The 16,952-nt window shown below is 38.2% G+C and overlaps 2 protein-coding genes across 7 annotated transcripts; one reads left to right on the top strand and one right to left on the bottom strand.

Moving 5' to 3' along the window:
- Positions 1 to 827: 827 nt before the first annotated feature.
- Positions 828 to 8,062, bottom strand: c29h1orf127 (chromosome 29 C1orf127 homolog). Its single transcript, XM_051662177.1, has 11 exons — positions 7,252 to 8,062; positions 7,055 to 7,137; positions 6,866 to 6,967; positions 5,608 to 5,732; positions 4,913 to 5,056; positions 4,777 to 4,815; positions 4,549 to 4,686; positions 3,043 to 3,127; positions 2,749 to 2,945; positions 2,197 to 2,320; positions 828 to 2,107 (listed from the first exon to the last, which is right to left on the bottom strand). Exons 1-11 carry the CDS (start codon positions 7,287 to 7,289, stop codon positions 1,842 to 1,844), a joined length of 1,341 nt encoding a protein of 446 aa, XP_051518137.1. The 5' UTR covers positions 7,290 to 8,062; the 3' UTR covers positions 828 to 1,841.
- Positions 8,063 to 9,171: 1,109 nt separating this feature from the next.
- Positions 9,172 to 16,162, top strand: LOC127420138 (TAR DNA-binding protein 43-like). 6 transcript variants are annotated; one of them, XM_051662179.1, is made up of 7 exons: positions 9,173 to 9,842; positions 10,573 to 10,763; positions 10,847 to 10,987; positions 13,288 to 13,473; positions 13,846 to 14,366; positions 14,738 to 14,884; positions 15,636 to 16,162. In XM_051662179.1, exons 1-5 carry the CDS (start codon positions 9,602 to 9,604, stop codon positions 14,317 to 14,319), a joined length of 1,233 nt encoding a protein of 410 aa, XP_051518139.1. In that variant the 5' UTR covers positions 9,173 to 9,601; the 3' UTR covers positions 14,320 to 14,366; positions 14,738 to 14,884; positions 15,636 to 16,162. The 6 variants fall into 6 exon arrangements, with proteins under 6 accessions (XP_051518140.1, XP_051518139.1, XP_051518143.1 ...); XM_051662180.1 differs by having other exon boundaries at positions 9,172 to 9,842; positions 13,303 to 13,473; positions 13,846 to 14,884; XM_051662183.1 differs by having other exon boundaries at positions 10,600 to 10,763; positions 13,303 to 13,473; positions 13,846 to 14,884.
- The last annotated feature ends 790 nt before the right edge of the window (positions 16,163 to 16,952 follow it).

Here is a 16,952-nt window from a genome sequence, read left to right as displayed (position 1 = left end):
AAAGGCTTTTGTAGCAAGTCATTCCACTGGCGGCTATCTGTGGAACACTCTCGGGAAGCTATTCCCAGTCATGAAGGTGCAGCTCCTATCTACTTGAATGGGGAAAAACTGAAATCTCCAAAACAGTTGGTCAAGATTACAATCATAAAACATATTTCAAATCAGCAGTAAAATCTGACAACAATGACACATAAATTGTGCTTCTTTATCTCAGATTATGCAAAAATAAAATTAAAAAAATAACTCAGCTTGTATAGCTAATGTGCATGCACATTCTCGAGTTGATTGACAGGCGATGTCTGTATCTAGAGGGTGACTGGATCTTTTAACTGTAAGGTGGGACTTCCTTTCTACATAGTTTGACCATTGGGTGTTCCAGTTTCTCCCATTAATTTTTAATGGAAGTAGTTCCAATAGAAGTGGTTAGTCTCTGCTTAAAATCGTTTTCTTGTTGAAAAACAAGACAAAATACTCAGTAAGAAAATTACTTTTCTGCATTAAAGCTCTGATTAATTTCTGACCCTGTTCTATTTACAATATATTTGATATTTTATTAGATATCCTGTTATATAAAAAATTCTATATACTAGATTTTGTCATATTACTACATGCACTAGAAAAAAAAGACAGTATTTAACTGTAATTGCTTAGCTGCTAGGTAGTTCTTTGAAACATGTGTTAGGTAGAGCATCTGTCTGTCTTTAAGGGGAGTGATAGTGATCGAGTAACTTGAGAATTTACACCATATTTTTTTTCTCTGGATACTGCATTTATTTCAGTTTTGAGAGGTGACAAAGGCAGCTGAGGGTGTTCTGAGACAGTAGCCTGTATTTTAATAGCATGACCAACACAGTCTTAGATGTAATCCTTCCCTGCATATGATTCCAACAGCACTTTGCTTGTCAACAGAAAAGATGCATGGTTCCACTTGATGGTTGTGTAGTAAATCCCAGTCTGAGTGAAAGTGGTGCTTAAATGCGTAGCTGTATTTCAAACTGTGATTAAATCAGCTGTGATTAATGGACTACCAATTGTAATAGTGCTGTATGAAAAGATTCAATGGAATATCATTGGGGTCCTGGGTAGCTCAGTGAGTAAAGACGCTGACTACCACCCCTGGAGTCACAAGTTCGAATCCAGGGCTTGCTGAGTGACTCCAGCCAGGTCTCCTAAGCAACCAAATTGGCCCGGTTGCTATGGAGGGTAGAGTCACATGGGGTAACCTCCTCGTGGTTGCTATAATGTGTGGTTCTCACTCTCGGTGGGGCACGTGGTGAGTTGTGCGTGGATGCCGCGGAAAATAGCGTGGGCCTCCACACGCGCTATATCTCCACGGTAATGCGCTCAACAAGCCATGTGATAAATTGCACGGATTGATGGTCTCAGATGCGGAGGCGTCACTACACCACCACAAGGACTTAGAGTGCATTGGGAATTGGGCATTCCAAATTGGGGAGAAAATGGGAGAAAAACAAATGGAATATTACTGACAAATGGGCACTTGGTATCTGCATTTAGGTGCCTCCCAGCCCCGTTCACACATGCAACCAGGTGAATTACAGAAAAATTATTGGGTTGCCTTTACTGGTAAATGTGTTCATTCAAAACATGCTGTTCACACATACCATCAATAAGGAAATTTATTGGTAATGATACAACTTCGCATTAAGGAAAATTGCCAGAGCAAAATCTACCAGTATTTTCAAAAGGGTCATGTGTAAACAGGAAATTGTAGGTAATTTTCTGGAAAAGGCTGTATGTGTGAACTCAACAAATGATGCAGCACCATCCATGTTAACTTTTCAAAAGTAACCCCTATTGTGCTTTTGGCTGTAAATATATCATGAAATAAGAGGTAATGTACAGGGAGCCTCAGTTTTTGGGAGGATTTTGGTAGGTACTGAGGTTATGTTATCTTCCTCATCTGTACTCTGTGATGTTGTAGATGTAGTCTGTGGTTGTATGGAAGGAGTAAACTCTTCAGTGTGGCCTGTTTGTAATCCCTGCATTTGGATGTGTTGGCCATCATGAAAGTAAGTAACTCCTTGTGGGTTACTGAGTATCAGTTGCAGGGGTGGTTTTGTGACCAGTGAATCACTTAACATCTCTGAAAAACAAATGGAATAGTTTTACTTGTTTTGAATAATTGATTGACAGAAGATTACCATTTATTTGTTTTGTCCAAAAGACACTAACCTGAACATGGTGATGTGTTTTCCAATGTCCAGTGCATTTTGTGATTTGTCTCTTTAAAGGCAAGAACAGCATCTATCTTGTAGACATTTTGCTGAAGTTTGTCGCCCTCTTGACCAATGCATTCCTTGAAAAGGAAACAGAAAATATATAGACATACATTAAATATTCCAGAAGTATTAACTAATTTTCCTCAATTACAAATCCTTCATTTTGTGCTAGAAAATATTTGTAACCAAAAGGGTTTTTATCAGCAGGGATTTGGCAATGTAACAGGAATAGTGGATGGCTCAAAATACAGTGAAATACTGAAATAGAACCAACAAGAATATGTGAATAAAAAAAACATTTCAAGTGTCAACACTCTGAAATAAATACATCACATGGTGGAAAATATAAATGTGGGGATTGTACAAGGTCAAGGGTCTGAATACTTTGTGAAGCACTGTTTATATCTACACACACACACACACACACACACACACTTACTCACACATGTACATAGATAGATATGGATCTTAGTTTAAAACAATCACAATAATGTTATACACTAACCTTTGTTTGTTGAATGAGGGATGTGGGAATGATAAGCAGCACAAAGTCACTTGTCTCTGACCAGGTGAAATTGTCAGTCTGTTTCACAAACACACTACTGACAGAGAGGGTCTCATTGTGATATCCTCCTCTTTTAGTCAGACCCATGCGCCGTTTATAGATATGCAGCACCGTGTCTGCAGATGAAGACTGGTTCACTGTAAGAAACATACAGAAGAGTATGGTTTTTATATGGAAGTTATAGAACAATTGCAAAATAAAGAAGATAAGTGCTATGATACAATCTTAACAAACCATTTGGGCAGGTCGCCTCCATGCTGTAGGCATAATGGCCACTGACCAGTTTGAGAGGTAAGAATTGTCCCTCAGATTCAAATACCTAAAATAGTGCAGACTTTTAGTGCAAGTAAAACTGCAGTTCCAATGTTTGAAAGAAAGAATGTTGAATAAAAGCTTTTCGAGCATTTCTTTCACTAGTGTGGGAACATTTAACTCAAATCTTAAGCACAGAGGGCCAAAATAAATCTTTGTTGGGGCAATATGATTCAAGGATGAAATATGCTGTGCAATAATACAACAGACCATCAGGGGGCACACTACAGCATTTTTACAAACTGTTTAAACTCCCCCTGAATTGCCATGAGGAGTGCAGATCGATTTGGTCATTTGACATATTTCTACTGGAAAGTGTGGGCGGGACATGTGGAATGACTCATCCCATTTTAAAAATAGCACAAAGGCTTTAGTTTACAGCCACACATACACATATACCCCCATTCCACCTTTCTGCTCATGTCAGAGCCACTTACTGGAGAAACTTGAGAAGCAATCTCAATACCGACCAGCTTTTCTAAAGACTTGAGAACCCAATGATTATCTAACTGACAACATTAATCCATAACCAGCCCACAAACTCACACAGCTTATCGCGGTCTTTGCTCGTGACGAGGCTGGAGCCGCTGTGCAAGTCCAATGCAGATGAATGAGAAACAAACGAGTAAAAGATAATATATACATGCTTTAAATCACAATACACTAGCCAAGCATAAAGAATAAAGAACTCTTACTCGAACTGTACATCCCAAGAAACCTCCAGCTGCACAAAAATCTAAATAAACTCAAGCAACTTTCGTGTCCAGCTCATGCATTGGCGTGTGTCATTCAGAAGTAATCATCCCTATGCTCTATGCCCTTCAAAGACAATTACCCTCCACGGTGAGAGCTTCAAATGGATGAAAGTGATAACAGTCACTTTTTAAAGTGATTATTATTGGAAATTATGTTTGGAACATCCCTTCAGCGTGGATTGTGCTCCATTTGAAATGCCCTGCGAAGGCATGATCAGTTAGAACACAGCCACATGAGCTGAATACTTGTAGGGCGAGGGTATGTTCTTGTTCAAGAAAGCATTTGACTGGACAAGGTTTTTCAACTTATATGTGACTTCATGGAGTATTTTTTAGCCGGAAGAGAGAGACTGCAGATTTTAAATGCTTATATCTCTCGAAAATTGATTTTTTTTTTGTCAACGTTTAGATGTACACTTGCATATAGATGACCTTAAAGCTAATAGATATGGACTAAAAGCAGCAAAACTTTTAATTTTGATTTCACTGGGTCTTTAATATAATGTTCAACACCATAATTTACTATGTATTCTCACATACACAAATTAGATCTGTTACAAATTATTTAAAAAGGCAATATTAAAATAAATATGTAAACAAAGTCTTAATATATACACAGTAATTGAAATTAGTCAGCAAAGTAAGGTTTCTCTCAACAAGACAATCCTCTCACCTGCACAGGACTTAACACTGTGTCTCTCCTCCCTTGAACGGTTATATTTGGTTTGTGCAGTTCAACATTTACTTGAATAAGACTAGAATCATCCAAAGCCACCACCAGACTCCCTCTCAAAGCCAGAGACCAATCGAGCTGAGTGGAAAAATTACATCAGAAATATTCTACATTAGATGGATTTATCCCTTCATAACCTTACATATCAACACATTGAATAGAGATTACCTCATTATTCCAGTTATTCACAGGGATCTCCCTGGTAACCTTAAAAACACAAAGGCAATTGTGGAAAATAAAAAACAAAACAGACAGAAAAATGACCCATACATGTAATATGATTTGGTCACAGTAACGGTCTTACCTGAATGAAGTCTGAATCACACTGAATGTACTCTCTATTAGGAGGTGCTGGCACAGCTGGACACTTCATCATAAACTTTTGAGTCCTGCCTCCAAAACGACTTACTCTCTTCAGCAAGTTCAGCACAATCACATAATTACCTTGCTGAAAACAAAATATTGCAAATATTTTTTCAAGTTATACTAGTGCAATAAGAAGAGGCACTTATGCAATGTTATAGAAGTTATGAATTTGCTTAAAGGAATATTCTGTGTTCAATACAAGTAAAGCTCAATTGACAGCATTTGTGTCATAATATTGATTACTAGTTCCACAAAAATAAATTTTGACTTATCCCTCAATTTCTTTAAATAAAGGAAAAATCTGGGTTACAATGAGGCACTTACAATGGAAATGAACGGTGTTTCAAAAGTATAGCCACAAGACATAAACAATATGCGTGTTAGCATGATTTTAGTGAGATAAAATTGCTTACTAGCCTTTTCTATGTAAAGTTTTACAACTTCGTACAACCAATTTTACAACTTTGTTGCCTGAAGGTATGATGTCAACAAACCCTGAAACTTTTTAATAGAAAAGGAGGGACGAGTCAAAATACATTTTTTGTGTTAATCAATGCCACAAATGCTGTTAGGTTGAACCCAGAATATTCCTTTAAATGACAAATGCTTTACTATTAATAGTTTACTATTAACCTCTAACTGCACAAAACATCCACTGTACATGACTCTGAAGATATAGTTCTTGTCCAGATCTCTGTGCAGGCCAAAGCCACATGAAGACAGCTGATGGTTTAGATTCTCCAGTGACATCAGACCCACTGGAAAGAGCAGGAGAAATTAGATTTGTAAAACATTTCCTACTTTTATTGTCAATACTTATGAATATAGGTTGCATAATTCCATAAGTAATTCTTTATTTTTTATCCCCTTTTCTCCCAATTTGGAATGTCCAGTTCCCACTACTTAGTAGGTCCTTGTGGTGGCGAGGTTACTCACCTCAGTCCGGGTGGCAGAGGACAAGTCTCAGTTGCCTCCGCTTCTGAGACTGCCAATCCTCAGTGCATCTTATCACGTGGTTCGTTGTGCATGACACTGCGGAGACTCCGCATGTGGAGGCTCATGCTACTCTCTGCGATCCACGTACAACTTACCACGCACCCCATTAAGAGCGAGAAACACTAATTGCGACCATGAAGAGGTTACCCCATGTGACCCTACCCTCCCTAGCAACTGGGCCAATTTGGTTGCTTAGGAGACCTGGCTGGAGTTACTCGGCACACCCTGGATTCAAACTCATGACTCCAGGGGTGGTAGTCAGCATCAATACTTGCTGAGCTACCCAGGCCCCTATTAAGTAATTATTACACAATTTTCATTATGTTATTATTAGCTTGTGGGACGTGTTGTGGTCATTTTTGCTATGGTAATAAATTATACTAATGTGTGACATGTGACATGCATACGGCAATGTGTAAAGTGATGGCAGATAAATTATAGACTCCATAATGTTTTTTTGTAAGTTAACCCATTAGATCAGTTTGTTGTCTCCTCTTTGGTTAAATCCCATATTTAAAAAACCACATACACTGCCTGGCCAAAAAAAATCCCTGACGGCATGGGTATATTCAAGGATGACAATGCCAAGATTAGCGGAGCATGAGGAATCATTTTCATACATGAATTGGCCACCACAGAGTCCTGACCTTAACCAAAGTCTTTGGGATGTACTGGAGAAGACTTTACGGAGTGTTTCCACTCTCCCGTCATAAATACAAGATCTCAGCCAAAATGAATGCAACTCTGGACGGAAACAAATGTTGTGATGTTGCATAATGTTGTTGAAACAATGCCATGACGAATGGGTGCCGTAATCAAAGCTGAAGGAGGTCCAACTTAATATTAAGGGTATGCAACTTTTTTCTTTTTTCTTTGACCAGGCAGTGTATCTCACCTTGAATCCTCAATAATCCAGAAAGCCAAAGCCTCAACCCCTCAATTCTCATTCTGTGGATCCAGAGTTCCATATACTCAGAGAAACATTCTACATCACCCTCTAAAAAAGAAAGGAAAAAAGGAAATAAATCAGTTCAGATCAGTTCTATTAATTACACAGAGAAACATACTCTGCAGTAAGAAGTACCTGTCATGCTTGTAGATGGACTACCCATCCAGTCTCTCTTCTGAAGTCGCAAAACATTGCCCCATATGGGCAAAATGAAATGTCTATGTGAAGCAAAATGGCAATAATAATATCTTTAGCAATATTAGAAGAGATTATACTGAAATCATGCGCAATTCATTCAATTGTTCTGCTTGAGGATCAATATAGTTACTTACATTGACAAAAGTAGAATCCTTGTGAGCATCAAGTCCATGGTTTATTGAAAGTTGGTTCATGGGGACAGAAGACTGATACACGTGCTTTTATATTCACAACAAGTCAGCTGTGTTTGTTCTCTTAGATTACAAGAGAGTGTGAAAGTAAGGCTGACCCTCTTCACCATAAAATTATACGACACATATACAGGTGTGGGGGAAAAGCAGTGTTTACTAGGAGGGAAAGCTACACCTGCACCTGTACACAATTAAGAATATCTCTTTCTTACATTCTGTCATTCTGTCACTTCATGAGCTACTGTAATAGTTGTTAACCAGAACCTTGATATATTGTGGCACAGTTAACCTTAATTTTATTGTGTTGTAAAAGTTGATGTTTATTGGTAAACTGAATATTGGTTATAACAGAACAATCCATAAATTAATATTGAGGACCTAAGGAACAGGACCACCCTTTGCCTTTAAAACAGGCTCCTTTTTTTAAAGCCTCGAGGTGGACATCTTTGATGTTTAGATCTGTTGATGATGGCGTGGGTGGTTTTAGGTTATATGAGGGACATTATCTTACAGGAATATAAGAATATAACAATGTTTTTACCATAGGGTGAACATGGTCCTGTCAAATAGCCTGACTTTCCTGACCATGCAGAGCTATCATTGGCCCTAACAACAATCCTTTGGCTGACCAAAGCATTACTGATCTGCCATCATGTTTAACAATTGAGAACAATTGTGATAAAAGCATCCTTTCTCAGGTTTTACCAAAATACATGCAGATGTTGGAAACAAGGTAACAATATTGAAATACAGACAAAATTATGACATATTTATTTTTTTCCATTCTTAAAGGTCCTCATGTAAGCTTATGTCTTGTAATGTATATAAGCAAAGTCTTATTAGTAAGTCAGTCCACTTGGCGGCCATCTTTGGAAAGCCCTCGGGCAGGCTGGGGAGCTATTTTTCTATGTAAACAAGCGGCATACAAGTGCAGCTCCTATCTGCTTGAATGGGGAAAGACCGAAATCTCCAAAACAGTTGGTCAAGATTTCGATCAAAGAACATATTTCAAATTAGCAGTGAAATCTGGCAACACTGGAATCATAAATGGTACTTCTTTACCTCAGATAATGCAAAAAAAATCCAGGCTTGTATAGCTAATACGCATGTGCGTTCTCGAGTTGATGTCTGTATCTAAAAGTTGATTGGCTCTTTTACCTGCCAGGCGGGACTTCCTTGTCTACATCCGTTGACCGCTGGGCCAAAGGCCTAGATTTGGCTTGAACATTTAGCTCCCCCCATACCCCCTGGGATCAATGCCCTTGTCTTGGGCATTCCAATTTCCCCCATTCATTGGTCTCTGATATAAGCCATTTCCAAATTCCAGCTTTAAGCAAACTTTTAAAATTTTAAATGCAAGAAAGAGAATATCCTCTGATAATATGTCTAGTATGACTATAGTTATATAGAATATTAACCAAGTAACTAAGTATTTAATTACTTTAAAATGACATTTATTTTTGTGTGATATTCCTGTTATTTAGTCCACCCTCCACATAATTGTGTAACTCACCCAACACCCTTTTACACTGATAAATGTAGTGCCCTTTGTCTCTTTAAATTCGTAGTTTTTACAGTGCTTTTGTTCTAGATCTGATGTAATGAACCTGTAAGATATGAGGATCATCAACACATCAATACAGTGGGTTCTTACAATTTTGAAATTATTTCAGCCTCTCAGAATAAAAAAAGAGAACTGCTCCGACCTGACATGATTATAAAGTACACATTATAGGACACCACCATCCGTTATACATACTGTTATAAATGTATTCATTTAATAAAATAACAAAGTACATGTTCACCCCCTCCATAAGCTCTGATGAGACATTCTAACCTGATGATGTCATTCCTTTAGTGACGCATCTGGGTGGCCATTTTATCAAAAGTTTGGGGGCTGGAAAAACAATTGGATGCATTAGTAAAAGCGCTTTCTTTATTTTATTACTTTAAATTGTTTATTTTAATCGCGGTTAGTGGATTGTCACTTACAGTCGATGACCGGTTATTTGGGTTGAAATTACATTTGGCGGGAACAGCGCTGCGACGCAACCGGCCATTCATTTCTCAAGCTTGCGCGCGATTAGCAAATAGCTTAGCTTAGCTAATGACACCCCGCATTATTTGACTATAGTCACGCGTAAACAATAGATATAAACACTGAATTGTGGCCAAGACCAACTCGAGTTTCTAGATAAATCATAGCAGGTGTAATAGTTTCGGTTGGAGGATTGTTAGGTCTAGCTGACTTGTTTTAGCAGCTGTTAGTACAGCCCGTGCTCTCGGCGTAATCATGACGGAGTGCTACATTCGCGTGGCGGAGGATGAGAATGAGGAGCCTATGGAGATCCCATCCGAGGAGGACGGCACTGTGCTGCTCTCCACTGTCGCCGCGCAGTTCCCCGGTGCCTGCGGCCTGCGCTACCGGAGCCCAGTGTCTCAGTGCATGAGAGGGGTCCGGTTAGTGGAGGGGGTTCTGCATGCACCCGAGGCAGACTGGGGCAACCTGGTGTACGTGGTCAACTATCCGAAAGGTACGGTGAGACTTGTCAATAACACGTCTTTGTGTTTAGAAATGGTTAATAACATATGTGGAATTTACTAATGTTTATGAACTTTAATATTGTATTATACCGGGTTCCCACGGTCATGATCAAACTGAAAATATTGGTTAATTATTTTAAATTTGCTATTACTAGGCCTAGAAAAAGTCATGGGTATTAAAAGAAAAGTCGGTAACACATTACAATAAGGTTCCATTCGTTAACATTAGTCTTGAACTAACAGTAAACAATACTGTATATTTTTATAGCATTTATTAATCTTTCTTAATGCTAGTTAATAAAAATACAATTGTTCATTGTTAGTATTGTTCATAGTGCATTAACTAATGTTGACATATGCAACTTTTTTAAAATTGTAGTACTATATGTTGAATTAACTAACCAAGATTAAATAAATGCTGTAAAAGTATTGTTCATTATTAGTTCATGTTAACTATTGCTGTTAACAATACAACATTATTGTAAAGTGTTACCAGAAAGTCTTATGTCATGGAAATTTCTGTAGCAATACGTCTACATAAATCTTTCTAGGTATCTCTATTTCATGAGCTAGAAATTGCTCTTTGTCAAAGAACCATGGTAAAAGTCATGGAAATTGATTGGTCAAAGGTGTGGGAACCATATGTTTTTGGTAGTTATAATAGTTCTAATGCATTCTTATTGTAAAGTCTTCACTCTTGTGCATATTAATTTATTCCAGTTGCTGAACATGAAGTTCATTTTGCAGATAACAAAAGGAAGATGGATGAAATGGATGCTGCATCTGCTGTGAAGATCAAGAGAGGTGTTCAGAAGACATCAGACCTGATTGTTCTTGGGTTGCCATGGAAAACTACTGAGCAAGACCTTAAAGATTACTTCAGCACTTTTGGAGAGGTTATCATGGTACAGGTTAGTGGGATCAAATTTATTGTAGTCTTCTTAATACATTCTTCATTGTTAGCTGTGGTGCTGAAAGTTATCCGTTTCCGCAGGTGAAGAGAGATGCAAAAACTGGAAATTCCAAAGGATTTGGCTTTGTAAGATTTACAGACTACGAAACACAAATTAAAGTCATGTCCCAGCGGCATATGATTGACGGAAGATGGTGTGACTGCAAACTCCCCAATTCAAAGGTATGTCAGCAACACTGTAATACAGACACATAGTGAATACATTAAATTTTGATTTATATGTAATTCTTATCCAAGGATTAAAGGGATTTTTCACCCCAAAATGAAAATTCTGTCACAGTTTCCTTGCTCTCATAGGCCCTTTCCCACTGCAGGATCCTAAGCCCGTTTTAGGTACTTTTCCCCGGGACTAGTACTTTTCGTCGTTTTCGCAACTGAGGAACTCTACTATAGTTCCTTGTAGCTGTTTAAAGGGACATTTTACTACTCCAGAGTGGGTACTTTTAGGGCATATAGGGACTATGGGAGGTGCTGCAGCCTATTATTGGTCTAAAATCTATGACCCACAAAGCAATAAGAGGAGTCTGACTCCACAGCTGCCATTTGTAAACAAACTTGAGCTGCTAGTCTGCTACTCGGAGGATTGCACTAATTTTACAATTCTCTTAACAAAAATAACAAAACCAATAAAGTATCCAAAGAGGATCACCCTTTTCACTTCATCTGGAGTCACACTTTAGGTTTTTATCACATCTATACAGTTTGTACTGTGTGACTATACAGAAAATAAAGTGATTTCAGGATTATTATATAGAATGTTTCCTGGGATGACGGAAATAAATAAGATGTTTATCGAGAGTTGAACTCTATTATACACTTAACCGTCATGAAATCTAGTTTAGATGAGGGAAGTTTTGCATGTCTGTTACTGCATTGTTAACTTGTGTCAAGACTTCTTAGTATTTCAGTAATTTATGTTAAGTCATAAAAGCCATTATTGTAAAAGATTGTGTTGATAAATAGGTTTATAGTGCATTTTCAACATGTTGTCCACTTGGGTTGGGAATCGAGAACCGTTCTTGTTCAGAACCGGTTCCATTCTTTAAAAAAATACCAGAATCGGATGATCTTTGTGACTTTCGGTTCCGTTAATGGTTCACCAGCATGCAATTTTCCACCAATGTGGCAGGAACACCATCCTCAAATACTCTGACAGTGTTTCCAGCAGCGCATCTCTGCAGCAGCGCATCTCTGCAGCAGCGCTGCCCATTACTGACTCTACAGTGTAAAAACACAGTTCTACCATAGTATTTAATTCCCAATTATACGAGTCTCGAGGCGGCTCTTTTTACGGCATGAAACGTGCTTCCGGTAGAGTTCGATTCACAAAAGAACCATTGTAATGAGCCGATTCTTTTGAATCTACAGCGCTTCCAGTATACAAGTAATCTTATACTGATGTGCAAGTTATGAATGTCCAACTCGAAATTAAATAAGAACTATTGAAGTCTCACAAGCCTGAAGTACAACATTAGGCTACATGACACAGTCTAATCTGTCTCTGGAACTGTTTCTGTGTATTTAATGATGACCTGCGTATCTATTAAATCAAGCAGTGCAGTTACTGACTGGTTGTTCATATGACAGTGTATAATTAAAGATACACAAGTTTTATTGTAATAAGTGGAATTTTATAAAATAATAAATGAATTAATGAAATATGTGTTGGTTTAGATTTCTTTATTTAAAATAGAGTAAGGATCTATTATTGGGTTGTATTTTATGTGTCTTAAAAAGTCTGCAAACACACCTTTTACAAGAACTGTATTAAATTTATTTCTGATTTGTTATATATGCGCTGTACAAATCTAAAATGATCTCATTATTTGGTAACAGACAGCAGAGGGTAGTAAATTCAATGCGAATCACATTTCTTATTTCTAAATAATTAAAGAAATAAAAAAAGTACTAAAAGAATCACTGGAATCGTTACTGGAACCGTTAAGGAACCAGAATCTTTAAGAGGAATCAGAACCGTAATAGCAAAATTCCTTACGATTCCCAACCCTATTGTCCACTGAGTTCAGTGTGTGCTGCGTGGTAGTCCGACCGCCTCATCGCTTTTCTCACTGTGGCTGCTGCTTGGAGCACGACTCACGTGCGCAATGTAAACTGTAACCTAAAGACACAGGCTGTGTCCGAAAAAAAAAAAATGCTTCCTTTGGAGGCAGTATAATGAGGTAGGATGAACCAAGGCTGTCATTCTGCCTACGTCACCTTTTATTCCACTGAAGAAAATAAGGCCTACAGGTCTGGAACAACGTGAGGATGACTAAATGGTGACAGAATCTTCATTTTTGAGTGAACTATTCCTTTAAGCTATACCTATAATTTCAATAAGTCTCGTAGTTTTGATTTAGAAGCAGACATACGCATTTCATTATGAACTTGGTTTGTGTTGTGATGCCTTTGTCATTGTGAACATTGCATGAGTAGACTCTGTTTTCTGTTAAATGATCTAGTATTTCCTGGAACAGGCTGGCCCAGATGAGCCTATGAGAAGCCGAAAAGTGTTTGTGGGGCGGTGCACTGAGGACATGACTGCAGATGAGCTTAGACAGTTTTTTATGCAGTATGGCGAAGTCACAGACGTATTCATCCCCAAACCTTTCCGAGCTTTTGCCTTCGTCACCTTTGCCGATGATCAGGTTGGTCTCCTGTATTTTCAGATGAGATTTTACTTTTGTCAGGGTTCTCACATTCAATAACAATTGTGTTTTTATGCCTGACAAAGTCACCAAAATATTTGTGGCTGTTGTAGAATAAAAGTTGTGTTGAGTGAATTGTTCTTGAGTCAGTTCTTTTCAATACATCTATTATCAAATTTGTCTAATTGATTACTTTCTGAATTGGAATGATTTTAAAAATACTTATCCAGTCAGTAGGATCCTTATCCAGTTTTCCATGATGAAATTGACTGGTCAAAAAGTGTGGGAACCCTGTGTCTTGTTACCTGGCTTATTGTAAATCTCTCGCTGGGCTGCTTGTAATGTATTAATGGATTGTTATTTTTCCTCCAGGTTGCCCAGTCCCTGTGTGGTGAGGACCTGATCATTAAAGGAACCAGTGTACACATCTCCAACGCTGAGCCTAAGCACAATAATAGTAGGCAAATGATGGATCGTGGGCGTTTCGGGGGGTTTGCGGGGCAAGGCTTCGGTAGTAGTCGCAGTCCCAACAACAATGTGAATTTTGGGGCCCTTAGTCTGAATCCAGCCATGATGGCAGCTGCTCAGGCAGCCCTCCAGAATAGCTGGGGCATGATGGGAATGCTGGCTAATCAGCAGAATCAGACAGCCGCCTCTGGCACCACCCCTAGCGGACAGACCAGTGGTAGTAGAGATCAGAGCCAGAGTTACAACCCAAGCAGCAATAACTACAACAGCAGCACAGCTAGTCTCGGGTGGGGGGCGGGCACCAATTCGGGCTCAAGCAGTGGGTTCAACTCTGGATTTGGATCTAGTATGGAGACAAAGTCAAGCTGGGGAATGTAGAGAGATTTGAACTGGGTCTTGAAGTCTCCTAATATCTAGATTATATGGTAAGTATTTTGAGAGAAGAAAGATTAGCAAGATAATATGTCCCTTTTATTTCAAAAATATTTGATTTTGTAAAACTGAATGTTCGTAAATGTGTAATGATTGCTCTTTAAGGTTAATTCAGAGTGGTTGAAATTGTTAGGAGTGATAAACAGAAAATTTGATCCTTTTTTTTCTTTATGGATATAATTTATATTTAATTGTTGCAGTGTGCCCACATATCTGAAACATGCATGAGCATATCTGAGTTTTTCAGTGCCCTCTCAGCGTACATTTAAAGATGCTCCGTATGGAAAGTGATTTGAGTTGTATTTTGAATTTTTTTTTCCTTCAACGTTTTTTATGGTCAAGCATTCATAAATCTCTTCTACAGTTCATCACCTCTTTTCCAATTTCCCGGGAAGAAGCCCTTCGTTGGCCGCAATGTTCGAGCGATCTCAGTATCAGTTCCCTTCTTCCCATGTGTAAATGCTTTGCCATCAAAGAGCACAGCTTCACTCTGCATATACTGTGTTAGACGGTGGGTGTTGTCTTTTTCTCCCCTTTTCATGGATGAAATCTGTCCGCTTTTTTGAGAGCTGAGTGAGATGGTGATGGATTGTTGGTGGGCCAAGAATGAGAGACTGAATGAGCGAACGGACTGAGAGAGAGAGAGAACTTGAACGCAAGTGTGCAAAGAACTGATTGTGCAATGACAAAGAGCAATATGATTGCTGTGAGAAGAACCTGTGTGAGCGAGTGTGTTCTGTAGGACCACCAGAAGGACGTTCCTTTTTATTCTTCTGTCCCTCTTGTTCTGTCCACCTTCCTCCCTATCTTATATTGCAAACATATTTAAAGAGTTGCGTATATATATACAAAAAATAAATAAAAAAAAGTATATGTAGTGGAATGTTTAAGTGATCTAAGTAATTGTTCTTTCTATATAATTTGATGTGAATGCTGTGTATGGTGTGTGTTCTTTCTCAATGTTTCTGAAATTGTACGTGTGAACGAGATGTGATGCTGTCTGTGGGCGGGGCTCTGTGGGGAGTGGGCGGTGAATGAGGGCGAGCGAGCTCTGTGTGGCTTTACTGGGGTGATGTATTGATGATGAAAGCGAAGAATGACTAGAAGAGCTTGCTTTTGTTACGTGTTTTGAATGCTTTTTATATGTTTTGTGAATCAAAGGGAACTCGAATAAAAAATAATTTGACTAGTTATTTGATAGTGGCTTATTTGCTTCAAGACATTAATTGAATTGCAAACACTTATTTAATTCGCATGTATAGGGACGTTGGACTCGGCTGGCCCAGGTTTACCTCCTGAGTGAATAATGGGAGAAATGAAGACTGAAGTTGATCCCATCTGTGGAGTTGCTGCTGTATGCCTTAAACCTGAAAAGGGACTTCATCACTTCCTTGTAACAACCTGGAAATCCCTATTGAAATTTGAATGGACAGTTCACAATTGGCTGGAATACATGACTAGACAGTTTAAAAAGCAGAGTAATTACAGAAATGTATAACATGCTTGTGTATTTCCAGCTGCAGGACTTCAGTGCAGTCATTGATCTTGCTTTTCAGTAGGTGTTTTGTATGGTTGATTTACATGATCTGTCCCATGGTTGGTTTCACTGTAAATATTGTTTACTGAAAGCCAAAAAGACCTATTTTTCATAGTCTTCTGTTATTGGTGAACAGACGTGACTTTGTGAATGGGTTGGGGTGTAAAAAGGTTTGTGTTATGAATTACTTGAACCACTGGCAGGATTTCCATTTTTCTAAATAAACACTGTTTGTCTCTGTTTTTATTTTTACATGAAAGTTTTAGTAATTGTAAATATTTAATGTGAGTCTATTAATGTGTAAAATATAATGCATAAATATTTGTAGGAAACAATTTTAAGTATCTTCAAACAACTGTTTTCAGAAAGTTCAGCTATAAATGTTTTGAAGCCATCCAATAGATTTGTGAGAAGTAGACCCAAGATGATCTTTTCTTCTGTCCTTTTTCTTTCCTTAAAGGCATAGTTCATCCAAAAAGAAAATGGTCTCATTTACTCACCCTCATGCCATTCCAGATGTGTATGACTTTCTTCTGCTGAACACAAAGATTTTTAGAAGAATATTTCAGCTCAGTGGGTCCATACAATGCAAGTCAATGATGTCCAGTCCTATGTAGGTCCAAAAAGGAGATAAAGTCGGCATAAAAGTAGTCCATAAGACTCCAGTGGTTAAATTCATATCTTCAGATGTGATTTGATAGGTGTGGGTTTTAAACATGGACCTACAGAGCTGAAATATTCTAAAAATCTTTGTGTTCAGCAGAAGAAATCCATACACATCTTGGCATGAGGGTGAGTAAATTAGATAATTTTACTTTTTGGGTGAACTATCCCTGATTAATTCATGAATCAAACTTGATTTAAATGGTTCTCAAGCTAAACTTTCTGGAGGGGAAAATTATCAGTGAATAATTAATGTCTGTTCCTCCCACACAGCTATTGTGTGGCTTCCGAAGACTTGGAATATAGTGCATGAGTCATATAGACTATATTTATAGTGCTTGTTCTGTCCTTTTTGGATCTTGGCAGACATGGTCGCTAT

Source organism: Myxocyprinus asiaticus, chromosome 29, assembly GCF_019703515.2.
Source record: "Myxocyprinus asiaticus isolate MX2 ecotype Aquarium Trade chromosome 29, UBuf_Myxa_2, whole genome shotgun sequence".
NCBI classification, from domain to species: domain Eukaryota; kingdom Metazoa; phylum Chordata; class Actinopteri; order Cypriniformes; family Catostomidae; genus Myxocyprinus; species Myxocyprinus asiaticus.
This window is presented reverse-complemented; position numbering and strand designations above follow the sequence as displayed.